Raw genomic sequence first — 24,950 nt, 5'->3', positions numbered from 1 at the left:
CCTCACACAGAGCGCGCAGGTGAGCCCTGCCAGGCTCGGGCTTGGCTTGGCTCGCAGATCTGTGGGTGTGGGGAATGTTGTGACAGATGAAGGAAGGATAGCTGTACTCAGCTGGTGGGTAGTGCATCTACCAGCTGGGAAAGCACGTCCCACCTACAGCGTGATTCCAGTGCAGGTGCAAATACTGTATTGCCAGCTTCTGAGGAGGAAACTGGGTCCGTTGGTACACAGAGTGCAAAACTGCACCAAAATGTGACAGTAAGGGAGGGAGAGCTGATTTACATCATGGCCTATGGGTGACACTGGAACTGGCTTTAGAAATGCGGATCTCAGAACAGCTGTCAGAGCAAATTAAACAGTTTTGAAAGATCTGAAAAACCATGGGAATGAGCAGTTAAGAAAGCACTAACGTGTCAGTGATCAGTGCTACAGAAGGGTAGCAAATAGTTCTGTTTACACTCAGAGAATGGGTCAGGTTGGAAGGGACCACAGTGGGTCCTCTGGTTCAGCCTCCCTGCTCACGCAGGGTCATCCCAGAGCACGTGGCAGAGGATTGCATCCAGGTAGTTCTTGGATGTCTCCAGTGAGAGAGATTCCACAACCTCTCTGGGCAGCTTGTTACAGTGCTCTGTCACCTGCACAGTGACGTTCTTTCCTATATTCAGGTTGAACTTCCTGTGTTCCAGTTTCTGCCCATTGCTTCTTGCCCTATTGTTTGGCATCACTGAGAAGCACCTGGCTCAGTTGTCTCAGCACCTTCCCTGCAGGCACTGATTAGAAAAAGTGTCGTCTTGGGGGAGTGTTGCAAAATAGTAGAAATATTTAGCTTTAAAATGCCTGTTTCTGAAAGTTTATATTGTAATAATTTGATTGCCACGGATTCTGGGAGTTCTCATCACCTATGGCAGCTGGCACAAAGAGGAGGTGCTGGTCTTGTTTTAAAAGGTTTTAGAGGAGGTCCTGCAGGGCCAGGAGGGTGCTGAAGAGGAAAAGTTGTTAGATGAAATACAAAGCATCTCTTAACTAGTTTCTGATCCATGCCAAAAGAAGCAAAGAGAACTGTGTATCCAGGTGTTGTTATGAGAAATGATCTGTATCCCTCTGGTCAAGGGCTTCAGGGTTTTGTGCTCATCCACATGGAGTGCACTGGAGGGGTTTGTTGGTCTTCACGTAGAAAGAGAATGTGTGGAGAGGATGGGACAGCAAAGAATATATGTGAGGGTTTCAGCTGTGTTGGAAGCAAAGGCTGTTAAGCACCTGTGATCTCAAATAAGAGTCGTTCTTTGATCTCTGAAATTTTTGAACAAACTGAATTGCATTTGCCTTTTTGTCATGTATCCATCCAGTGCTTGTTATTATAGAGTGATGTGTATTGAAGGGATTGATAATCAGAAGAAAATTAAGTGACTTTATGCAGTTGTGCTCTCGCAGTTCACACAGGAAAGGTTTCTGTCCTTATTTAGAGTTCTGCTCAGAAACAGCTGCAGTGAAAGTAAAAGCAAATGCTCGACTGGCCAAGCATGTGGTACTGTAGCAATAGTTTCTGTCTAAGTCAATATTTGGCGCAGGACTTGTCAGCCTGCCTGAAAAAGGTGCTGGCAAGTAAATGTAGAAAAAATCAAAGTATCTAACAGCAACACCCACCCAAAGCAGCCAAAAAAAGTGGAGTAGCTACACTAGACAAGTAGCTATTGTAATTAACAGATGTTATATGGGTTAAAAAAAATTATGTGGTCATTTCTTTTTCTGTGTTGGAATACAGCTATGAAAGCACAGCCTGCAAACAGTGGCAAAACCAAGGTGGAGAAGGAAATGCTTGTTGCCAGAACTGTGGGAACTGTGGAACTAGATGTGGTGGGATGTGAAAGCAAAAGATGCTTTCAAGGTTTTTTACTTTCACAGTGTTACTTGCACAGAACAGTTAAGTGGTAATGGAGTTTTGAAAATGCTCTGTGTGGCTGTGGATATGTTACTCAGAGGTGGTGTTGATGTCCACGGTGTGGAGCTTGGGTTGGGAACATCTGTCCCGACACTGTGAGGAGCAGTTGTGCTTCGCTTTTGGAGTGTGCAGGAAGTGAGGAACACCCCGTGCCTGGCACTACTCTTGTTGCTGTGTTTGTGTTTCAGGTGTCTCTGCTGATTAGGCGAGAACTGACAGAGAGAGCCAAGGACTTCAGCCTCATCCTGGATGATGTGGCTATCACAGAGCTTAGTTTCAGTCGTGAATACACAGCAGCTGTGGAGGCTAAGCAAGTGGGTGAGTTCATTGGTGCCTGAAAAGGCTGGATTGCATTTGCCTTTTCGCTGAATTATTAAACAAGGAAGTGGAATTTGGGCCAGTGTGTCACTGCTGTGTCACTGTATCAGTACAGGTACAGGGTTACAAACCTCAGCCTGCTTAGTAACAGAGCTGAACAGGTTTATTTTACAAGTGTTACCAGAAAGCCATAGCTAGTGGGATAGACCATCAGAGGGACTGAGTTCCCAAGACTAAGATTCCTCTTCAGACTGGGACTCTGTCACTCACTGTGGGGGTTCTGGGCGCTGTGGGTTTTACTTAAGAGAAGGTAAAGTGCTCTCAGACACGTTTTGTGCTTGGGTGTGGTCCCAGAGTGTTACCGGTTCTTTGGGAAGCAGAACCTCCGGGCCTCGGCTCTCAGGTTCTGATGGAAGGCACAGTGTGGTTCCAATGGCTGTGTCCCTTCTCCCTGCAGCCCAGCAGGAGGCACAGCGCGCCCAGTTCCTGGTGGAGAAGGCCAAGCAGGAGCAGAAGCAGAAGATAGTTCAGGCCGAGGGGGAAGCGACAGCTGCCAAGATGATATCCTGCTTTGGGAGACTTTGTGGGATGTGAGCTTGACAGTCCTGAGAGTGTCACTCTGGGCTCATGCTTAGGAGACTGATCGGATGATAGCCTCAAGTAGGTCACTGTTCTTTATTCCCACCCCTTCTCCAGTTGGCTGCAGTGAGGTTTGTCTGAGGCTACAGGTCAGAGCAGAGACGGCCGTGGGCCTGCGCTCCTTGTTGTAAATTTTAACTCTTACTGGCTGTGTGTGACCATAATCCATAACATTCTTCAGTTGGGCAGGTAAAAACATGCCTACCCAGAGGCCCATGTTACTGGGATTGAGACTGCTTTTCACCCACTAAGATGTTCTTTAATATGGCTTAGGAAGAATTCCTTGAGGGTAAGCGGCTTCTGTTAGCAGGATTTTCCTTAACTTTTGTTCCCTTGTACCTCGGGGAAGCTCTCAGCAGGGATCCAGGCTACATCAAGCTACGTAAGATCCGAGCTGCTCAAAACATCTCAAAAACGGTGAGCACAGAATTCCCTTTGTCGTTTTGCAATCCTTGTGCTGTCCCCCCAGCCCAGTGGCCACATGATGAATTTAAGGCGAATGTGATCTGCCCTGTCCTGATCTTTGTTCCTGCCCAGCCCTTCTCTGCTCAAGTAGAGCTTAAGACTTAGCAAGGATCTGCAATTAGATGTGAGGCTCAGAGTTCGTGCCCTTCATACGACAAGGCCAGATCCACATCAGATTCCATCACCCACCCTCAGCTGCAGCCACCAAAAGCATCTGGGTACCTGCAGCTGAGAAGGGGGAACAGCTAAATGTGGGATCAAAGGTCTTTGTGACAGAGAGACAGAGTGAGCACTTCTTTAGAAAGTCTGATGGCTCTGGGATGAGAAGTCAGGAAGTTCTGGAGTTGTTGTGGGGAATTGTGTTGATTTAACTGAGATCTTAAGTGAAGGAAACAAGAGTACTGTATCTGGAGGGGAAGATAGGTTCCTAGTGCTATTCCTCCATGTGCATTTTCAGTCCTTGATGCCATGTTTGTAATGGATTTCCTTTTCAGATTGCTGCCTCACAAAATCGTGTGTATCTCACAGCAGATAACTTGGTACTGAACCTGCAGGATGAGGGCTTCACCAGGTAAAGGGGCTGGGTGCCTGGGTTTGTCTGCACCCTACCTGGGAAGCTGCTCCCCCCCTCTGGAGCTCTCTCAGGATCATTTTCTGAGAGGAGCCTGGTGCCAGAGGATACAGCCAAGCAGGGAGCAGCCTCTTACTGTGGAAATGGGGATTTTTGTTAAAGCTAATCAATTTACTGTTGTTTTTTTTCTTCCCCACCCTCCACCCCTTACTGCATCTGCTGACACAGAGGAAGGTAAGGCACTGTATATTTTGATCCTTTTGTTAGTACTGGAGCCAGGGTGTTGCTGTTTCCTGGTGCCTGGGATGTTTCTGGCCTGGGCCTTTTCGGCCCCAGGAAGTTTATTCCAATTTCTACCTCAGTTCCCGTTTGTGATGTGAAACTTGAAGCTCTCCTTGCAGGGACCACACAAAGACACACATGGAGTATGCAGTAGTTGGAGCTCCATGTGTGCCTCATAAGGAGCCTTGCATCTTCAGTGTTCTCTGATCTATCACATATACAGGGCATCCTGTGGTTATGGCAAACGGGGCTGTGAGGAGGCAGGCTCGTGGGAATTTGTGTTGGTTTGGGCTGCTGATCTCTAGGGAAGATGCTTTTGTTCTCCAAAAGTTTTCCAGTTCATGTGAGGAAACCCCATTTCCTGCTTTCAGAGCTGTCAGGAATTCAGAGGCTTTGCCTAATCTGTCCAATGTTTACTGAAAAAGGCAGTGCCAACTGAGCTAACAGAATGCAGCTAAAAGCTTCAATTTCTCAGAACTGAGAAGGGAAAACAGAGTTGGTTTCTTTTCTGTGGGAATTTTGATTATAACATCCTCACCTCTGACCAGATTCTGTCATATTTGTTCCAGAAGATTTAAGGAGCTTTGGAAAAAAAACATGCATAATAGGAAAGACTGATAGGAAGTCCAGATCCTTTGAGTGTGACACCCCATACCTCAGAATTCATACTGGAGGGTGGTACAGCTTTGCTTGTGCTTTCTGGACTGATGACTCCCTTCTGTCTCCCTTTCAGTGACAGTCTCCTACTCAAAGGGAAGAAGTGAAAGAAGCTGAAGATTCCTAGAACCAGCGTCGCTGACCAGCAGAAGAGAAGAGTGAGGATCTTTGAACTCCCTCCACTAGTATTGTTTGTCCTCACTATGAAGTTTTTAATCCAGTAGCCAGATTTGGTCCCCATGCCCCTGCTCCATCTGTGGTGATTCAGTTGCAGGAATGGGCTGTCCCTCTAGGCAGCTGTAATTCCTTCCTCATCCCACCAGTTAAATTTGGAGAGGGGGCAAAGGGGCTTACTGGTATTAACCCATGTGGATGTAGTAATTTGCCTCTAATCCTCATTAATATTTAGATTTCTGTAGGATGTCAAATTCTTTTTTGGCCAAGTGGGGGAGTTCTTCTGCCATCAGCACCAGGCTTTTTTTTTTTTTCTTTTCTTTTTTTCTTTTTTTTTTTTTGTAGTAAATTTTGTTTCTCTTTCACTCTTGATCCCAAGAGAACCTGGGACTGAATTCAGGACAATGCCATTCATTGGGTGCCTGTCACTGCTGGAATATCTTACTTGTGTCACTGTCTGCTCAGTGATGCTTTCAAGTATTTGTAAAAATTAAAAAAACAAACCAATCAAATTTATATTGTGTCTAAGTGTGCTTAGTGCATGGGAAAATAAGAGGTTATTTTATGGGAGGTGGAATGGAGATTTTACTTGGTTGAAAATAGAATGAGGATGATGAAGGGAAAGAAACAAAAGAAAGAAGTACACTCGTGGTCACTGGCAGATCATTACAGTGTGGGGAGAGGAGGAGGAGGAGGTTTGGATGCTCATACGGCCATGGGGGTGACCAGGGCTGGTTCCTCAGCTGCCTGCAAGGGCTACACATGAGGATAGGTTTACCTGCTTTTCCAGGTCACAGAAGCATCTCTACACTGTGTCCTGACCCCCATTGTTACACCTTAGGCTTTTTCCCCCTCTTTGCTTTCCTGGCTGGAAAGAGGAGGAGAGAGCTTCCTCCACTGACTAAACTCTCCTTTGCTTGGGTTTCAACAGCAAGATCTTGCGTGCTTTAGGGGTAGCTTCTTCCCTGTTTCTCTGGGCTGCCCTATACTAAGATTTAGGACTTGGAGGTGTCACAGGGTCATAGAATCATAGAATATCCTGAGTTGGAAGGGACTCAGAAGGATCATCAAATCCAGGGCAACGTAGAAGTTAGACCATAGGTGAGAGCATTATCTAAACACATCTTGGAACAGAGACAGACTCAGGGTCATGACTGCTCCCCTGGGGAGCTTGGCCACCCTGTAAATGAAGACTTTTTTTTCTGATATCCAATCTGAACTTCCCCCTCTGCAGCTTTAAGCCATTCCCTTGTGTCCTGTTGCTGGATACCAACGAGAAGAGATCAGCACCTCCCTCTCTGCTGCCTCTGATGAAGAGGTTGTAGGTCAACCCTTGGTCTTCTCTAAGCTGAACTAACTTTGTATCCTCAGCTGCTCCTTGTAAGTCACACCTTTCTTTGCACACATTATAATATTTTCATATCCTCCTTGTATTTTGGAGCACTAGGCTGCACACAGTAGTGCTGGTGAGGCTGAACCTGGGTGCAGTGGGACCCTCACTTCTCTGGCCAGTTAACTATTCTGTGCCTAGTACACCCCAGCATGACATACCTGGCAGGGCCTGCCGTCACTCAGAATGCCCAGATCCTTTTCTGCAGGGCTGCACCCCATCCTTCAGTCTATATATACATCCAGGATTACAACATTCTGGGTGCAGAATCTGGCATTTGTTCCTGTTAAATTTCATATGGATGAAATTGTGTACGCATCTGGCTGTACGCTGACCGCCGTCCAGAGGGATATGGTGAGACTATCAAAAGCTTTGCCAAAACCAAAAAAACCTCCACATCTGCCTTCCCTTTGACTACTAGGTGGGTAACCTTGTTGTGAAAGGTTATTAAGTTAGTAAGGCATGACTTTCCCTTCAAGAATTCGTGCACACTTTGATCAACAACTGCATTGTCTTTCAAGTCTTTTTCTTGATAGCCTCCAGACTAATTTTCTCCACACTATTACCAGACACCAGAGTGAGACTGATTGACCTGTAATTACCAAGGTCCTCTTTCTTCCCCTTCTTGAAAATTGGGACAACATTTGCCAGCTTCCACGTGAACTTCTCCAGATTCCCAAGGCTGTTGATTAATAATTGAGAGAGGTCTCACAGTTACATTGGCCAAGTCTTCAGTACCCTGGGAGGAATCCATAGACATGTGCATTCAGTTGCAGCAGCAAATCCTATACAACTTCAAGGTCAGCCAGGAGTTTATCACTCTCCCAGCCATGGTCATCCAGCCCAGGGCTCTGGACACCCAAGGGCCCGTCACCAGTGTCAGAGAAAGAAGCAAAGGAAGCATTAAATGTCTCTGCTTCATCACTGTTCAGGGATGAGGTGACCCACCTCATCCAGTGACAGACCAGTGTTTCCTTTAGTCTTCCTTCTGCTGTTAACATACTCCAAAATGCCTCCTTACCCACCACAGTACCAGCCAGCTTCAGCTCGAGCTTGGGCATTTTTTTCCCTGGAGTGGCAGAGAGCATGTCTGCCCTCCTGCATAACGTGTCCTTCTTTCCAAAGTCCATACACTTTCTGCTAAGTTGCAGAAAGATCCCTGCTCAGCCAAGCCAGCCCTCTGCCTCACTGGCTAGACTTCTGACATGTTGTTACTGCCTGCTCCAGTGCTCTTGGAAGGAGGCCCTTAAAAAGTGAGCAGCTTTTATGTACCCCACTATCCTCAAAAGCAGATTCCTGGGGGACCTTACTAACTGCTTCCCTGATAGCCTAAAGTCTGCTCTGCCCAGGTCCAGGGGAGTAGCTTTACTTACTTTTGCCTCTTATCACCAAGATACTAAACTCAGCTATTTCACAATCATGATGGTCAAGACAGCCACCCAGGAGACCATGTCTGTTTACAACCAACCATCTCTTTTGACAAACAACTCCAACTTGAGCTCTCCAGTGAAGAAGAGAGGCCTTTAGGGACTTCTTCCTCTGGTGAAGCAGAGCACAAGATGTTTAAAGGAACAGCTACAACCTGTGGATTCCTGGTTTAAAACTTACTGGCACTCAGAGCCATAACTAATACCCATATGTTTTGACTTTCAACATCAAGGAAGCACAAATTCTTTGAACCATCTTTGAAAATGCATTCTCAAATAGTCACCCCAAAGTATTTGTGTGGAACAGAGCCTATGTAAAGAAGGGTAGACTGCTTATGTCAGTGCTGTATTTCTTGATGTGCAGTCAGGAAAGTTCTTGTTCAGTCTAAATTTTCTGTAGACTGGACATTATGGACACATTAAGCTCAGGGATTTGAACACAAATGAGCTTCTCAGTAACCTGAGCTTGTTCCACAAGATGTCTTCATTTTCAAGCTTCAGACAGAGTTTAAGCCAACCCTTGGTCTGCCTTGCTTTAGGCTGCGGCAGCTTTTTAAGAAGGAAGACAATTGGATCCTGTCCTTTGAAGCTACCCAGGAGTCTAAGGCAAAGTTAGGTGTTTCCTTAGACCTCCATCCATTTTTACTTCTGCCCATTGTTTTCCCCACTGCCCCGTTCCTGTTTCTGCCTCTAGTGGCAATGGAATTGCAAAGCCAGCTGGGAAGTGCACACACAGGCTGATTGGCTCCCAGGCTAAGGGACGCTGAAGTCTGGCACATGGAAAGAGGGTCTGCTCACAAAGTGTCTTCCGTCTTCCAAATGCTTCCAACCAAGTTTCTTGCTATAACAAATGACAGCAAGCAGTGTCCTTCCTCCCAATGTACTGTGTATAACTCCTGGTGGGAAGGGGCCTCTGGAGGCCTTTGGTCCAGGCTGTTGCTGGAAGTGGCACTGCTACCAGCAGGAGGTCAGAGCAGCTGTGGCTTTGTCTGTTCATGTATTGAAAACCCACAAGTAAAATTTAGGTGCAAAAGCTGCGTCAGAGTTTGTCACACCTGACTTTCTGTGCTCAGACTTTGCTGATGACCACCAGTTCTTGAGCCTCACAGCAAGGAGCCACCATAATTGGTCACAGCTTCTGTTCAGAAGCCTGAAGGCAGCAGGAAATCAGAAAAACTAAGCTGGAGCCATCCTTGTAAGTCTTTGCAGGGCTGCAGGTGAAATCAGGAGTACGGCTAGTACTCAGAGAAATTAGGAAAAAAACCTTTTGGGACCTGGTAGTCAAACAAATACAAGTTTATTTACAAACAAAGAAGAAAACATGGCCATCACATCAAATTCTGGTATATTTACAGCATCCAGGTGAAGGATGAAATAGCAAAAGGATAAGAGGGTCAGAAGGTTGGTATTTTCCCTGCTGACCGGCAGGGGAGCTGAGCTGAAACAAACCAAAACCTCCATACTTGAAAAGCTGAGGCTAAACAGGCTAAACTCTAACTCACAGCAGTGGGCAGAGATGTAGCTCCTGGGATGACCTTCCTTAGCCCTTCCCTGAGAATTCCACTGAAGCTGACACAGCAGAGGTGAGTTTCAGCCCCAGTGCTCAGGGAGCAAGGAAAGGAGGGGAGTGACCTTTTCCTGCTAATGGATGATGAGGGGGCAGCAAGAGACTTTGCTCGCCTGCACAGGCAAGGGACCATGAAGTCGGTCAGCTGAGCTGGAAAGCGCTCTGATTCAGGGCACTGAAAGCTGGCATGGAAGAAAAGGGGAAGGCTTCATTCCAAGAGCAAGGACTGCGAGACAGGCCAGCCAGGATGTGAGCTCCAGTCCTGCACCCCGGGTTCAAAACGCCCATGGAGCTACCTGCAACGTATGATTATTTTTTCTTTAGTGAGCCTTTCATCTTCTTCTCTGAGGAGTGCTGTTTCCGCACCTTCTCCTCCTTTTTCCCCAAGTTCTCATACACTGTTGACTCCTCTTTCTGCCTGTAAGACCAGGTAAAAACAAGGGGAAAAGTGGGGAAGAGGAAAAAGCCAGCCAAGCCAGACTTGCCAGAGGCAGGCAGAGCTGGGTCTCTGCTTTAGGTGAGCTCTTACTTGGAGGGTTTCCGTGAAACCTTGGCATGCACGTTCCTCACTGCAGGGGGGTAGGCGATGTTCCCATACTCACACTCGTTTGGCTTGCCTTTCTGAAGCTGCAGGAGAGGAAAAACAGGCTTAGAAGAGTGTGGTCTGGGAGATGCATTTGAGGCACCATGGAAGAGTTCTGGCTGTTAAACCCCACTTTGTTCCACGATCTCAGTGGAAGTTGGTGGGTTGCTGAAGGGCTCAGCACACTGTCCGCCACTGCCAGAGGTGAGCAGCAGCTGCAAATGCAGCCTTGTACAGGAGGCAACAGTGGGGCAACAAATCTCTGAAGGCACTAGAGTGCCTAAAAGTGCCAAATTTCAGCTAAAGAATATTAAAACAGCAGGAGTTACAGGATGCTGCCAGAGGCTACAAGGAGAGAGAAAAGACACCACTTACCAAATAGCAGGAACAGATCTTGCAGCTGCAAAACTGGGATGGGAAAGACAAAGCGGAAAGAAGAGGAAAGGAAAGTCTTTGCTTGTCCTAAACTGAGTTTGTAACAAAACAGCACTTGGGGCTGTTATTCAGAACATAGTTGAGGTAACTGCATTAAAACTTACTGCTGTCTAACAGTTCAGAAGGGACTGGTTCTTGAACTGCTAATGAACTTGTCCTCTGAATTTAAAAGTCTTAGAAGAGAGGAACAGGGACTCTGATGTTACTGCACCACTGTAGTCTATGTAGGTCCCAGTGTTAGCTTAAAGCTTGTGAAAGAGAGCACTTGGGCTCCGAACCAGCACCATGCAGGGCTTAGGCTCACAGGGCAGTAGAGCTCCTTTCCTCACCTGGATAACTTCCAGCTTTTTCTTGGTTGCCTCTATGAACTGGCAGATGGCCATGTAGATGAACTTGTACTGGGCCTCCGTCTGCACCATCCCAGATCGCTGGGCCCTCACCATCTGGATGGTCTTCTGGATGTCAATGTCACAGTCCAGCCCTAGCAAGGAGCACCAGAAAAACTTACGGACATGTTCACTGCCCTCTCCCAGTTCTCTACCAAAAGCAGCCACAGTGGAGATGAGTTAAGAAGTTTCTACCTCCACCTATACTCTTTATTCCTGTATGGACCTCCTACCTCTCCCCCTGCTCAGCATCTTTCAAGTCTTCCCTGGAGGAAGAGCCAAAGCTCAGGGAAGGCTGAAGCCATAATAAGTGGATATGGTACAGAGATCCAGCAGAACAACCTTCTCAGGGGCATGGCAGGATTTTCTCCCACTGACACCTGATAGTTTTCATCCCTTTGCAGCTGAACTTAAGGGCAAAGCCCTCATGGGTAGTCCAGTTCACTTAGAGATCCTTTGGGGTGCTCTTACCCTTGGTGGAGATTGTTTCCACGATCATATCAATGACAATGATAGTCCCAGTGCGGCCAATCCCAGCACTGCAAGGAGAGGACAAGCAGAGGTCAGAGCAAGACAGCTCCCAAAACAAAATGCTGCTGCTTCTGGAGAAGGATGTGGCTCTTGTAGCAGCTGTTCAGCAATGCCACAGAAGAGTCACAGATTCAACAGGTAGAGAGTTGGGTTTAAGGGTATCGAAGAGGAAAAAAGCAAATATTGGGACTGGCATATGCTGCACTCACAAGTCCTGGGGTACAAGCAGCAGGACAGACTTTCTGTATCTCACCCTAGATAAGGGATGGAGGATGCTTCAAACTCCAGCCTCTGTACCAACCTGCAGTGTACCAGAATAGGCCCTGCATTGGGGATGCTCTCTTGCTTCTGGTTTATCTGGTCGAGGAAGCTGAGGACTCCTCCTGGCTCACTGGGTACACCATGGTCAGGCCAGCTCAGGTACTGGTACTGCCAGATCTCACGCACAGCCTTGCCCTGAGAATAGCAAAGCACCCCCCTGGTAAAACTGCAACCCAGCCCTGTCCCTGGCCTCTGTCCCAGGGAGAGGTGGGTCTGAAGCCAGAGAGAATATCTCTGTCTCCTGCACACTTCTTAGTGATTCCACCACTGTGATTCCAGCCCAAACCAGGTGGGAACAGCAGCCCCAAGAATGACAGAACAGCAGCATCATCACAGCACTGAGCAGTTCCCAGGTTTAGGTGTATGGTGGCTGTTAGACCCATGGGCTGGATGAGAGCCCTTGGTCAGACACACTCACATTGTCCTTCGGACACACACAGAGGTGCCGGAGTTTGTACTCCAGCGCATCGTGCTCCCCAGCGTTCTCCACAAGGTAGGGGCCGTACTCCTTCGTGCTGCCCAGCTCCGGCCAGTAAGGCACACATTTGTTCTGTGTGGGCAGGGAGGGCAGGGTGAGGATGGGCAGAAGGCAGGAGGGAGAGAAAAAGCAGGGTAATGGTTGAAAGGGAAAAGAGATACCTGCAGACTGCTACTTACCCGGCCTTTTTCTACTTCCCGTGTTGTCATCACGATAATGCGCGTGTTCTCCTGCCACACCATTTGCCAGAAGTCATTGACTGTGGCATCCAGGCAGCCCTGGCTGGCGATGTAGGTCTTGGTGCACTCATCTGGGCTGATCAGGGTGTTCTGAGTGCAGACAGGGGAGGGTCAGGAGGGCTGCAGGAGCAGGCAGACCTTCCCCTGCTTTGGGCATACAGCCATCTTTCAAGAGCCTCACCTTGACATAGTTGGCATTGATGTAGTCAGATCCAGGTATATTCGGGTCCCTTCCCTGGAGGATGACTCTGGAGTGATCAACTGGGGGTGCAGTGAAAGGATGAACAGTGCCATGAGATACTCCATGCACAGCCCCACGGAGCTCCCTCACTGCCCTGTGCCACCTCAGTCATGATTCCCGGTGCATGCCCTGTATCCTCAGCTCTCCCTCTCTGGGCTCCGACCAATCTCACTCTGTCCTCCCATCCCTCTGCCTCTGTGACAGATGACAGAAGCTAATGAGTCTGATGCAACCCTCCCTCCTTCCCTCAAGGACAGGAAAAGGTTGTGCCTTCCCTCATCAGCTCTTAAACCCTTAGCACCATACACCTCGTAACCTGCTCTGGAGGACAGAATGGGCTGAGGCAGGGATGGCTTGGACAGCTCTTCATTGCCTCTGTCCATCTGGGTTTTTTTATAGTGGAGAAGCAAGACTCACAGGGCAAGATGTTCTTGTATCGGTTCTTGCTCTTGTTTTCCGGTCTCTGGCCCTCATGACGGTCAAACAGGTGCTTGGCTTCCTGTTTTTGCAGGCTCTGAGGGCAGAAGAAAGAATAGTCATGGCAAGGTCACAATGTATGACGGGGGAGGTGGGCACTAGGAGGCACAGTGGTGGCTCTGATGACACATGGGCATGCTGTGAAGTGAAAACCAAACATAGACTTGAGAAATCCAAGGTCTGTGCCCTTACTGTCTTGGTGACTCATTCTCCCAACCATAAAAAAGCACATTTCTACCTCACTGGGTTCACTTAAAGATGAGACTCACTCCCCAGGGGAACAGGTTCCAAATGGAGACTTCTTTCAGAAATAAATTGACAAGACACACAAGAAGTCTGTGTACAGGAAGAAATCGAGGATGGAGAATGAGGTGGTGCATGCAGAGTTCCCAAAAAGCCAAATAATGTCCCCCAAAAGTTTCTTACATCAAATTCCTCCCAGAATCCAGCCTTGGACGTCTCCTCAGACAGACTTGTCTTCTTGTTCAGTTCCTGCACTCTGTTCTCAATGTCAGCAGCATTCACCCTCGTAGCATAGTAGGGCTGGGGATGGGAAAACACAGCAGGTGAGAGGGAGAGAGGGAGAGATGCTGCTGGAGAGCAAAGTGTCCTCTGTGCACTGTGGAAAAAGTAAGGAAAGGGACACAAAGCAGAAACAAACAGCAAATCAGTGCCTCCAAAGGGCCCCTAAAAACAGGAAACTGGACTTACCTGCTTCAGGTACACAAAGGAACCAGACATCTCCTCAATTCCAATCTTCTTGAAGTGTTCCACCAGATCTGCCAAGCTGTCAAACATTTCAGCACCTCCAACTGTGTAGCGTCCATTCTAAACAGAGGAAGAATGTGTAATGTCTAACTCATAATATTCACAGAATCATGGAATAGTTTGGGTTGGAAGGTATCAGAAAGGGCAGCTACCTCCAACCCCCCTGCCATGGCCAGGGACACCTTCCACTAGAGCGGGTTGCCCAGAGCCCCTTCCAGCCTAGCCTCAGAGACTTCCAGGAATGGGGCATCCACAATTTCTCTGGGCAACCTGTTCCAGTGCCTCACCAACATCACAGTAAAGTATTTTTTCCTAATATCCAATCTAAACCGGCCCTCTTTCAGTTTTAAGGCATTACCCCTTGCTGTATCACTCCATGCCCTTGTAAAAAGTCCCTCTCCAGCTTTCTCATAAGCCTCTTTTAGGTGCTAGAAGGTGCTGTAAGGTCTCCCCAGAGCTTTCTCCAGGCTGCACAGCCACCAGTCTCTCAGCCTGTCCCATAGACAAAGATGGTAGTGCTCAGGAAAAAGGCAATGCTGGGGTGCAGATCTATAGGCACCACCCTGCACCGTCCAGGAAAGCATTTCCTCTGGCAGGGAAGTCAGATGAGTTTGCCCTGAGAACACAGAGTTCATGGCACAGTGCTCTCGGTGTAGTGCTCTCAGTGGATGGAAGCCCAGAGAAGGTGTATTGCCCTCCAATCTCATTTAAGGTCCTTGGAATTTCCTCGTCCCACATGAAAGAAATAGGAGAAATTGTGACAGCCATGTCGGTAACATCCATCAGACCACTGCCTCTCCTTTTGTCCTCCCACTGCTCACCTCACACATGATCTTGATGTGTGTGACTTTGAGCCGGGTCCCAGAGGCACCGGTTGCCCCAGCTGGAGCATCAGACCCAGGTTTAGGCTGGTCAGTGAGGACAGACAAGACAAAATCCCCCGGTTTGCTGAGGCTCTCCCGCACCAAGAAGGTCCAAGGGGTGCCTTTGGCCTGGAGAAGTGACTCAGCTGCAGGGCCTGACAAATGCCCATGGTACCACCTAGGAATAAACAAGACAGGGTCAGAAAAGAGGTGGAGATGCAGGAAGTGGATGCCTTTGAGCTGATGAGTGAAGAACAACAACACTGGGGAAGGGTGAAGGAGGAAGAAAGGAAGGGGGAGACAGAGAGGAAGGAATGAGAGAGGGAAGAAGTAGCAGGATCTTGGGAAAAGCAGATGAGACGAAGGTAGAGAGCTGGCAAGAAGAGGAAGGAGGCAGAGGGGACCTAGGGAGCAGAAGTCTGGTACCAGAGGACGCAATGGGAAAGCACCAAGTGTGATCCATTTTCTGACACACACAGGCACAGGTAAGTGACACTTTCTGGCTGGAACACTAGCTGGGAGAGGGTAGTCTGTGTGTTTCAGCACCTCACAGTATTATTGGGATTGTGACCTTACTGCTGCAAGGGGCTCTGGGAACTCAAACACCAGGGAAACAAAAATAAACCCCGACAGAGACAGAAACTCTCCCATCAGGATTTGGCAGCACCCAGATGGTTGTGTTGAGATCAGATCCATTCAAGAACCATTCCAGCAACTCCTCTCTCTGAAACTCAGTCATCTCTTCACTCAAAGGATAATTCCCATTCTCTGGACACATCACACTGCAGCAATCACCCTGGCCATGGGAGTGAGTGCCAGGAGCTGATCCACGTGCACATTCCTGTCCTCAATGCAAACACTCAGCAGCTCCTTCTCTCCTCCTAGCACTAGGTCAGGAGCATCCCCATGTGACCAAGGTGTTCCCTGCCTTGCCATGGGGCTGTGGGAACAATTTGCTTCTCAGAGAGCAGATGACAGGGAAGGCCTGGCATGGTATTGGTGAATTTCTCATTGTTAGGGGGCTATTCGTTCCCCAGAACTGATACAGAGTTCAGGATGCCACAGCCCAGTCACAGAAGCAGCTGGGGCATTCATTCATTCTCCTCTGTAAGGGGTTGCTCCACACACAGCAAGAGGCTCACACAGTTACTGGCCTCAGCAAGTAACTTTTGTTGACCCTCACCTCACATACTGCAAGAAGCAGCTGGTGACTCTCAGAGCATGGCTGTCATTAATTTCTGAAGCTCCTCTCAAAGAACTGTTCAGCCACCACGTGCTCAGATGCCACCTTGGGATCGGTTGGCCCCTCCCGCACATCAAAGAGGTCTCCCAGCCTCCCCTCCACTGGTAGGATGGGGTTAACGAGTCCCATTCCTCCCTCCCCCAGCAAAGCCCAGCTCTTCAAAGCCACGTGACGGAAAATCACTTGGGGAGAGAGTGAGAGGAGCTTTCGTAAGAGCCCGGGGTGGGGGGGGGGAAGTTTCCAACCGCAGAAGGAAGGGAGGAAACTGCAGGGCCACGATGCAATGGCCTTAACTGGAGAGGACAGCCAGCAGCAGACCCGCCCCCTCTGCAGCCTGATCCAGTACCCTGATGTTTCAGCCAGGATATCTCTGCTCCCTGCCTCCAGGTGCCCAAGGAGGACCTGTCCAAGAAGGACTTGTCCACTCAGAGCAGGGTGCAACAGCTCCCCCGAGCTGCATCAAAGGGCGTGAAAGCAAAATGCAAGGGCGAAACCACCTGATTTGATTTAGGAACTTGGTGTCAGAGACACATGCAAAGCGGGGACAGGAAGGAGACTAAGCAGGCCAGGAATAGCAGGGGAACATGGTCCTGCTCTCAGCTACGTGAGTCACCCAGGCCTAGAATAACGAGGGAGGTCTGGGGCAAGACTGAGGGCTTCCACACAACATGTCTCCCTACAGACCACTGCAGACCCACAGAGGACACCACAACCTTTGCTTTTAGAAACAGTATATAAATAGCAAAGGCAACCGGAAACCAGAAGTAAAAATAGAGCCCTGTTAGGTCTGCTGTGATGGATCAAGGTATGTACAGCTATTCCTGGGGACGCTGCCCCTATGGACACATAGGAGGCTAAGAAAGGCAGGAGGCACTTTTTGCAGGATTTGCCCTGGGGATGCAGGCAGGACAGAAAGAAGGCCATGAAACAACTCATCACAGACACAGCAGCTGCCTTGCTGTCCCTGTACCTCTCTGTCGTGGGGTCGGAACAGTTGAGTGGGTATCGCAAGTCGATGATGGTTCCATCTTTGTCCTGCAGCGAGCCCTGTTGCTGTGTGTAGTATTCCACCAGTTCTGACAAGGTGGCAAACTTCTCCCCTCCATACAGGTCATAGAAATCCCCGGTATTCTGGATGCGGATGTGGGTTACTTGATCACCAACCCTGTGGAATAAAGCACAGGGCAGTCCAGTGAGGGGGTTGGAAAAGGGGCAGAAAAGAGTCCTGCACTACCTCCCGCCATGGAACCAGAGCAAACCATCCCAGTGAACGGAGATGGCTGGAAAGAGAAGCTCCTTGGGCAACTTGAGGGAGGGTCTAGAAGATGCTGGGAAGCTGAGGTCATTTTACAGCTTGAAAAGAACTCAAAGGAATAGAGACAGGATGAAGATGATGCCACAGGACATGTGAGGATCTAGGCAATCTGTGTATGTAACACCGCAAAGACAGAAGCTGGGGTCCAAGTTACTTACCGGACTGAAAGAGAAAAATCCCCCTGATTCTTCCGACTGGGTCTGGCCAGGAAGCTCCCATGGACACCTCGTCCCTTCAGTAAGGCTTCAGCTTCTAGCCCACTCAGGTCACGGTGAAACCACCTAGCAGAGAAGATAAAAGCAAGACCAAGTGAATGAAAAAAGCCAGGCACTATTGTGGAGATCTGTAGGGTGAAGAATGGTCCCCGGTCAGCATCCCTAGGTGACAGCCAGCAGCAGCATCCCTTCCTCCCCCAGTCTATGGACGGTTCCCATTAGATAAGGCTTCCAGGGCAATCCCTGCCCTGATCCATCCTGCTTCCCTGGTCCCGTTCCCTAAACACAGAGGCCTCTCACACCCTCTTACCTCACCATTGTGGAGGGAGAAAGAAGAGGTGGCCAAGTGGCTGCCACCAGAGCAACTCAAAAAACACAGAGGAAAAATCAGTTTGCGCTGGTAAGGAAAGGGAAGTCGGAGGTCTGTGCTGGGGCACCCAACGCCAAGCTGTTCCTGCGCCTCTTGGGAGCTGGCCATGTATCTCTCCTGGAGTCTACTGTCAGTCCATTCAGACTCTCTCCATCCACCTTTTCCTGGATAGGTGCCTTGATCTCTGGCCCGCTGTGCAGTGCTGCTGGGCACAGGCAGGTGCAAGCCCGTACACAGCGGGGCACGCGCAACTCCGGGAACAGGAAGCGCTCTGAGCCATCCACTCCGCAGCCCCCAGCTGCTTTGCATACACTTCTGCTTCTCCTTTTGTGTCTTTCCTCCCCATACCCCCTATTATTTTTGGGTCCCTGTCTTTAGCACACAAGGGCTGACTCTACGCATGCATCCTGGGCTCTGGCCATGCTCACAAAATTCAGTTCTGCACGTCCTCTGTTCCCCTTCTTCTCCAAAAGGCCAATGAGCAACATGAATGCTCCCAAATGTCCTACACACTCTGTACAGGCACAAGGGGGAATCCGTGTGAATCTAGAGCTGCAGACTTCAAGGTCCAGGCTACTGCTCTGAGCACAGCAGTGCCTGCCTGAAACCAGCCTGCCGTGGGATGGGACTGACACAGGGAGTGGTAGCTCAGAAGGGATGGGGAGGGTGAGAGGTGGTGGTGAAGCTGCCCAGAAAGGCAGGCAGAGACCAGGACAAACAGCTACTACTTACAGGGAGCCCACACAGCACTGAGGGAGCTGAGCCAAGGACCTTCAAGATCCCAGCACGGCATACTGAGGCCAAAGCTGACAACCTAGTACAAAAAGAAGGAAAACTAACCATTCCAGTTACCTAGCTGTTTCCAGCTGTGGCCCATGACTGCCCTGCCCACAACACTGGTTTCAAGGTCTGCAGGTCTGGTGAAAGAATGGGAGCTAAGCAGTGGCCTAAGAGTGCAATCCAGCTGGCAAAGGAGCCTGACTTTTCCCTGGGGCCATCTCAGGCAGGGCAGCAGGAACAGCAAGAGCCTTGCTCATTTCAAGTAGCAGTAGCAGCAGCTGCAGACTTCCCCACACACCACCGGACTGGGAAATCCTGCAAAAAGATGAACAGGCTGCTAACTACGACCTAGACAAAAACTCGTGGCCAAGACAGAAACCAGCAACAAAGGGAAGTACAGGAGAGATGAGTGGGAAGCTAAACTTCATTGCTAGAAAGGCAACCCAGGCACCTACAACAGCTTCCTTAGAATGCTTCTGGTTTCGTGCACATGGTAAGCCGGGGTGTCGTGAGCTGCAGGGAGCCAGAGGTACTGACTTAGAACTCATATTAAAAACCAAGGAGATTTTAAATGCACTGGACCAATTCAAGGGAACAACTTGGGCACAAAGTTGTAGAAGTTGCACCTGAAAGACAGCACTTAAATCAGAGTCAGTCTAGCAGGAAGCAAGTGTTGTTTATAGCTAAGTGTCTTGGGGTAACTTTATGATGTGTATCCCATATCGCTGCCCTATGCCCAGAAATTAATTCTTGTGCCTTTCTGTGCCTCTAAACTGAGCCTGAAGGAAAAACTGAGCAAAACTTTTTCAAAGCAGTTTGCAGCTTGTTCAAGGTCACACAGAGATAGGGATGTTTTTTTCCAGCTGCAGCAGGGGAGCGAGGAAGCACCCGGCTTGCTGCTTCCGGGTCAGCTTTTGGCCAGTTGTTCAGTTTCTTTTTCTCTGGAGAGAGACTGAGAGTTGAACTTTTTTCCTTCCCTGGAATTTCAGATTTTCTCCCTTTTCTGCTGGACTGCTTCAACCTCAGTGCACATCAGGAGGACTTTCCACCAGGCACAGAGGGCCTGGCCCTGGGCCAAGCCCCAGCTCCGAGGAGACCAAAGGGAGGACTCCAACACTTTTTCCCAGGTTTTTTTCTCCACAGCGAGAGATTTTATTTAGCATTATTATCATTTTTCCATGTGTTTGTTAAATAAATAGTTTTTATCTCTTTCACTTTTCTTCGAGGAAAATTTATTTTTTCCCGAACCTGGTGGGGGAGGGGTGGTTGTGCCTTCTCTCAGAGGATATATTTCTAAATTTGGCCAAACCAGCACACTAAGGGAGAAAAGGAAGGAACTTCCAGGGAGAAGTCCCGAAAGATAATTCCTGATATCAAAAGAATATTAGAGTATGTTGAGTCAATATGAAGCCAAGGCACACAAAACCCAAAACTTAGGCATCCCTACACCCTACACCGACTGAAGGAGAAAATCTGTCTGAGGAACTGAACATTAGTTGGACACAAGAGAACAGGGAAAGAACAAGGTAGCAAAGAGCCCAGACCAGAATAAGAAAGGGTGAGAGAGCACTTGTCCCATGTCACCCAGTATCCTCCAGAAGGACAAGCCACAGGGTGCAGTGCAATTTCTTGACAGCATTTTTGTGGACACAAATCCCATATCACATAATTTACAGGATGAGTTTATGCTTCTGCTTGCTTTCATTTTAGGAAAGGACTGGATGCACGCAGCTGCCCTGGTGTCTTTGATCTGGGCTGCCTAATTAAAAACTACCAGTAAGGGAGGGAAATATCACCGTAGAGAAGCCATCAGTTGGTATCTTCGAGGTTGCTCTCCCAAATGGCTGCAGAATGGAACAGCTGAACCACTGAATATAATAAGACTATAATTGAGCCACTAAAACATTTTTAAAATATAATTAGGAGGTCAAGAGATTTCAGCAAAGAGACTACTCTTACACTGTTGTTTGGCTTTCAGTACAACACAGGTGCTAGAAAATCATCTTGGTAAATCCCTTGTGGAACCAGGCCACAGTTAGCGCAGTAACAAATTTACAGGAGAAGATAAATGAAATAGCTAATTAAAAGACACACACATCTGGATTGCTGCAAAAAAAAAAAAAAAAAAAGGCACTGAGAAACTGGAAAGAATCCAGCATAATGCCACTAAGGCAGTGAAGAGCCTGGAGCACAGCAGCGAGCAAGCTGGGTTTATTCAGCTTGAAGAAAAGATGCTTAAGGAGGGATTTAACACTTGTCTGAGACTACCTAAAAGGGGCCGTGGGGGTGTAGAGATAATGAGTCAGACTCTTTTTCGTGGGACACAACAAAAGGACAAGAGACAACAGGCATCACTTGCAGCAAGGGAAATTCTGATTAGGTATCAGGAAAAACTGCACACATGCTCCCCCCCAAGGGTGGTTCAGCACTTGCCACAAGTTCCCAGAGCAGCCGAGGAACCTCCACCCTGGCAGGTGTCAGGACTCACCTGAACAAGGCCCTGGGCTACCCGAGCTAGTTCTGGGGAGAGAGCTCTGCTGTGAGCAGGGGGTGGGACTAAGCAATCCAGAGGTCAAAACAGTCATCAAAGGAAGAGCAGAGGGAAAGGCTATGTGTAGAGGATTTTTTGCCCTTGTACTTCCTAAGCCTCTATTAACAGCTACTTGTAGAGTTAACCATCAAATCCATAACAAATTTGGCATCCTTTGGCAAGGAGTTCCATTGCCCAGCTACAGAAACACTCCCTCCTTTGACTTGCTTATAACCTTCTCCCTGCCTCTTTTTTATTAACACCTGGTTGCTGTAAAAAAAGGAAAATCAGTGGGTGATTCCTGTTTCTCTCCCCCTGCTCCAAGCTGCTCGTGACCTAAAACATCCCTATCAATCCTCAGCTCTTTCCCATGCTGAAGACTCCAGCCCTACTAAGGTGTTCTTTGTACACAGCTATTCTACACCTCTGATCCCCTTTGCTGTCCCTCTCAGAGATATTTCCAATTCTGGCATCTTGTTTTGAAGATAAGAGTGAAGGTGGGCACAGAACTGCGGTGTTCAAAATGCTGGTGAGTCATGGTCAGGGATGATTTCTGACCTGCACCACAACCAAGCATTAAGCTAACAATCTCATGGATTTCTATGATCAAAGTCTCATTCCAAAGAGGTTACAATTAGTTCCCAGCCATTGTTTTTTATGCACATTTTAATATTTTTTTTGTATGAACATTGTTTTACATAAGCCTATATGAAATTTCATCTGCTGTTCTACTGCTCACTCAGTCACTGCCGTAAGGTCTTTCTGAAATTATTCACAAGTCAACTCCCACCATATTACCCTGAACAACTTTCTACCATCATCCCATTTTCTCATCTCACCAAGCTGTATTCCCATGTCACTTGGGAATATACTGAACAGCGTGTATTTCAGATTACCCTGTGATCTGACCACTGATGACTTCCTTTCACTGTAAAAATGGGATGTTAATTCCCACCTTCCATTTACTCTTTTTTGGTAATTCTTTATCCAATTTTTTTTTTTTTTTAATGCTATGACTTCAGCTTCATTTAAAGACTTTGATGAGAAAATCTCGTCAAATTCTTTAAATCCAAGCGAATTGTATTGGCCAGACCTGCCTTATCCACGAACTTGCTAAGTCCCTCAAAACCCCCCAGTTTTACAGGACCAGATGTGCCTTTACGAAAGCAGATGCTGGCTCTTTCTTTATATCACATTCATTTTCTTTCTCCGTTATACTGTGTACCCTCTTGCTCAGATAACGACTTTACTGTTTCGTGCTTCCCTCGTGTTTGGGGGGAGCTAATTTGGAGCTCTTTTTGAGAATAAGAATTGCATTTGTTACTTACTTCAAACAGGTTTTGCTGTTGTCCTAGGTTACAAAGTAAGATGTAACCTAGTACGTATTCTCTTATCAGCTTCACAAGCTGTTAAAACAGGTGGGGCAGTGTTCCTTATCTCCTACCAGGACTCATCCTCGACAACGCCCTCGGGCAATCAAGGACACACGGCATGACTCATCAGCCCATTGTGAGATGCCCCGCCCAATCATGACTCATCAGCCCATTGTGAGATGCCCCACCCAGGGGGGAGGAGCCAAGCATTCCCACGTGGGTATAATCTGGTATCTGGAACAGCTCAAGCAGCCCTTACCTACTGTTTTCCCAAAGGACAAGAGCTACCACTGGGCCTTCAGGCGAAGGACATACCCTTTTCTAAAGGATCACTGCTTTAACAGGACCACTTCATCTGGACTGCTGCCGCCACCCTAACAGGGTGTCACGTTGTATCCTGACTCTGTCAGTGTTCTTGTACTACTGCATTTATTTAAATTTTCCTATTAAATTCTAATTCTGACTTGGAATCACCCACTGTTTTTTTTTCAAACTAGTACACTAGCATTCACAGCACTCACCCACGGGATGGCATCAGGGTCTTGTCTCTCAGATCCCCACTGATGGAGGAATGACAGGAGCTGGTGGAGGAAGTACCACAGCCCTCAACCAAGGGGGTCCTACTAAAGAAAATAAAGCAATATTGGAATTACCAAGACAGGATCTTGAGATGGATTTGGGAGAGAGATCAAGGACCTCGATAGAGGAGAGGTGGCTTGGCACCCTCCCGGTAGGGCTGGATGCTCATGGCAGCGAGCGCCGGGGTGCTGGAGCAGCAGCTGGCAGTGCTTGCTGGTGCAGCAGCTCCCGTGACTCACCTGTGTCCGATCCGCACAGGCGAAGTCCCAAACCCCGCCTGCTCCCAGGCGGACTAAAAAGAAGGTAGCTCCTGGTCAGGCAAACCTCAGGCCTCAAGCCGAGGGCCTAATTTTCACCATTTGCAAAGCACTTCCTGGACTGTAGTTACTGAATAATCAGAGGGGTGGGGGAAGGCCAAGGCCAAGCTCGGAGAGGTAGATAGAGACGGAAGGAACCGACTGCTCTTCCTGCCTCCCATCCACTGAGCTCACGCCCTCACTGGCTACATTCCTGCCCGGTTTGTAACCGAAAGCACAGAAGGCAGAACCTGACGCAGCTCTCTCACACCTGGCTTTGCAGCTCCCTGCTCTCCCAGGCCTGGCTCCTTCACCCCCAGTCCTGTGCCCCTGAGTCAAAGACCTCGATTCTTCCAAGGGCAACAGGCACACAGGGCAGGAGGCTACAAACAGACATACCTGATGTCCCTCCAAACCACATTGGAAAAAAAACATTGCAATGGAGCAAGGCTGCACCACTAGGTTGATCCCTCTGCAGTCCAAAAAAAGTGAGATAAGAATTTTATGTTGTTTATGTTGCTCTAATGCAGGCTACAGCCAAAGGGGCAAGCCCAGCCCTCCCACGCTCTGCCACTCCCTGTTGCATTTTCTCTGCTGCCTTTTTCACTAATGATAATGTGCTGGATTGCACATTCAGCCACAAAACAAGGCAGCCACAAGCACTGGGGGCAGGAGTAAATTAACACTGACCCTGCTGGGGACAGGGACTTCAATGGCATTTACAGCACTTGCTGAACAACACTAGATCGTTTTGAGGGACACACTTCCTAGTATGCTTCAAACAGCACATCTGAAAATGCTTGCCCTTGTAAAGTACTTAATACCTCTTATTTTAAAAAAAAGTCTCTCTGATATTAAATCCTTCACACCAAGGCTCTGCACAAACCTTTTTACAGAACATGGTACATACTGGGCCCCCCAAAACAGCATGGCAGGTGTCATGCAGAGAGCACTGCTGTACCTGCCTCTGCACCAGGGAGCAGCACTGCTGAGCTCACAGTCATTCATAAAACACAGGCATTTTCAACACACGTTTTATTCACGAGCAGACACACGAGCAGACACGAAGCATCCCATTCCTTCCAGGTCAGCGTCTGCCTGGTTCAAGTGCCCCATTCCCAGGGCTGACAGGACTTGCACCGTGGAAGGAGGGCACCAGCCGAATACCGGGAAAACTCCGAGGGCTCAGGAGGCAGCAACTCCGCCGGTGCCGGCCCCGTGCGGCGGCAGTGTCATGGGCGGCAGGAACATGGCCTTGAGCTTGCCCGACATGCTGGCGATCTCCGGGTCCTGCGACTCGTAGGACTTGATCAGCCGGGCGAACTTCAGGACCCCTGCAAGGAAAGGGGGTGGGCGGGATGCCCCGCTGCTCCGGCGGGCTCGGAGCATCCTGCCCGGCGGGGGAACAACCCACCTTCGCCGTCGCTGCTGAAGCCGTAGGCCTTGATCACGTCCTGCTGGATCTGGGTTGCCACAGGCAGGAGGAAACGCAGCCTCT

General features: G+C 48.7%; 3 protein-coding genes across 6 annotated transcripts in view; 1 reads left to right on the top strand and 2 right to left on the bottom strand.

The window, feature by feature from the left end:
- Window positions 1-5,561, top strand: part of PHB2 (prohibitin 2) — a gene marked incomplete at its 5' end in the record, with an annotated part of 6,345 nt that extends 784 nt beyond the window's left edge. The window contains 7 exon segments of the mRNA XM_008631934.1: window positions 1-19; window positions 2,128-2,257; window positions 2,715-2,818; window positions 3,236-3,313; window positions 3,856-3,932; window positions 4,161-4,166; window positions 4,948-5,561. The exon segment at window positions 1-19 is cut by the window's left edge and continues 22 nt beyond it. Of these exon segments, the coding sequence (XP_008630156.1) occupies window positions 1-19; window positions 2,128-2,257; window positions 2,715-2,818; window positions 3,236-3,313; window positions 3,856-3,932; window positions 4,161-4,166; window positions 4,948-4,978 (445 nt within the window).
- A 3,579-nt stretch (window positions 5,562-9,140) lies between these two features.
- PTPN6 (protein tyrosine phosphatase, non-receptor type 6) lies at window positions 9,141-24,495 on the bottom strand. Of its 4 annotated transcripts, none has more exons than XM_017732014.1 (16): window positions 24,414-24,495; window positions 23,099-23,200; window positions 17,468-17,590; window positions 16,965-17,159; window positions 14,710-14,929; window positions 13,832-13,948; window positions 13,547-13,663; window positions 13,061-13,157; window positions 12,584-12,663; window positions 12,343-12,492; window positions 12,104-12,235; window positions 11,666-11,820; window positions 11,305-11,372; window positions 10,777-10,928; window positions 9,959-10,056; window positions 9,141-9,847 (listed from the first exon to the last, which is right to left on the bottom strand). In XM_017732014.1, the coding sequence occupies exons 1-16, from the start codon at window positions 24,458-24,460 to the stop codon at window positions 9,739-9,741; spliced, it is 1,962 nt and encodes a 653-aa protein (XP_017587503.1). In that variant the 5' UTR covers window positions 24,461-24,495; the 3' UTR covers window positions 9,141-9,738. The 4 variants fall into 4 exon arrangements, with proteins under 4 accessions (XP_017587503.1, XP_008630049.1, XP_017587504.1 ...); XM_008631827.2 differs by lacking the exon at window positions 24,414-24,495 and adding an exon at window positions 23,396-24,360 and having other exon boundaries at window positions 23,099-23,197; XM_017732015.1 differs by lacking the exon at window positions 24,414-24,495 and adding an exon at window positions 23,396-24,359.
- CUNH12orf57 (chromosome unknown C12orf57 homolog) overlaps window positions 24,471-24,950 on the bottom strand; it is a 2,405-nt gene continuing 1,925 nt past the window's right edge. The window contains exons 2-3 of the mRNA XM_008631933.1: window positions 24,867-24,946; window positions 24,471-24,786 (exon numbers count right to left, since the gene is read on the bottom strand). Of these exons, the coding sequence (XP_008630155.1) occupies window positions 24,638-24,786; window positions 24,867-24,946 (229 nt within the window). The 3' untranslated portion in view covers window positions 24,471-24,637. The remainder of the gene's footprint in view (window positions 24,787-24,866; window positions 24,947-24,950) is intronic.

Source organism: Corvus brachyrhynchos, unplaced genomic scaffold, assembly GCF_000691975.1.
Source record: "Corvus brachyrhynchos isolate BGI_N302 unplaced genomic scaffold, ASM69197v1 scaffold3, whole genome shotgun sequence".
In the NCBI taxonomy this organism is placed as follows: Eukaryota; Metazoa; Chordata; class Aves; order Passeriformes; family Corvidae; genus Corvus; species Corvus brachyrhynchos.
The sequence above is the reverse complement of the archived record's forward strand: the minus strand, read 5'-3'. Positions and strand labels throughout refer to the sequence as shown.

What these genes read in the sequence shown, in the direction of transcription:
- PTPN6 (XM_017732014.1), bottom strand. Translation starts at nt 24,460, where the DNA reads ATGAATGACTGTGAGCTCAGCAGTGCTGCTCCCTGGTGCAGAGGCAG. An exon ending in ACATCAAGATCATGTGTGAG is followed by an intron (nt 13,949 to 14,709) that starts GTGAGCAGTGGG and finishes TCCTCTGTTTAG; the next exon opens with AATGGACGCTACACAGTTGG. An exon ending in GGGAAGTAGAAAAAGGCCGG is followed by an intron (nt 12,236 to 12,342) that starts GTAAGTAGCAGT and finishes CTGCCCACACAG; the next exon opens with AACAAATGTGTGCCTTACTG.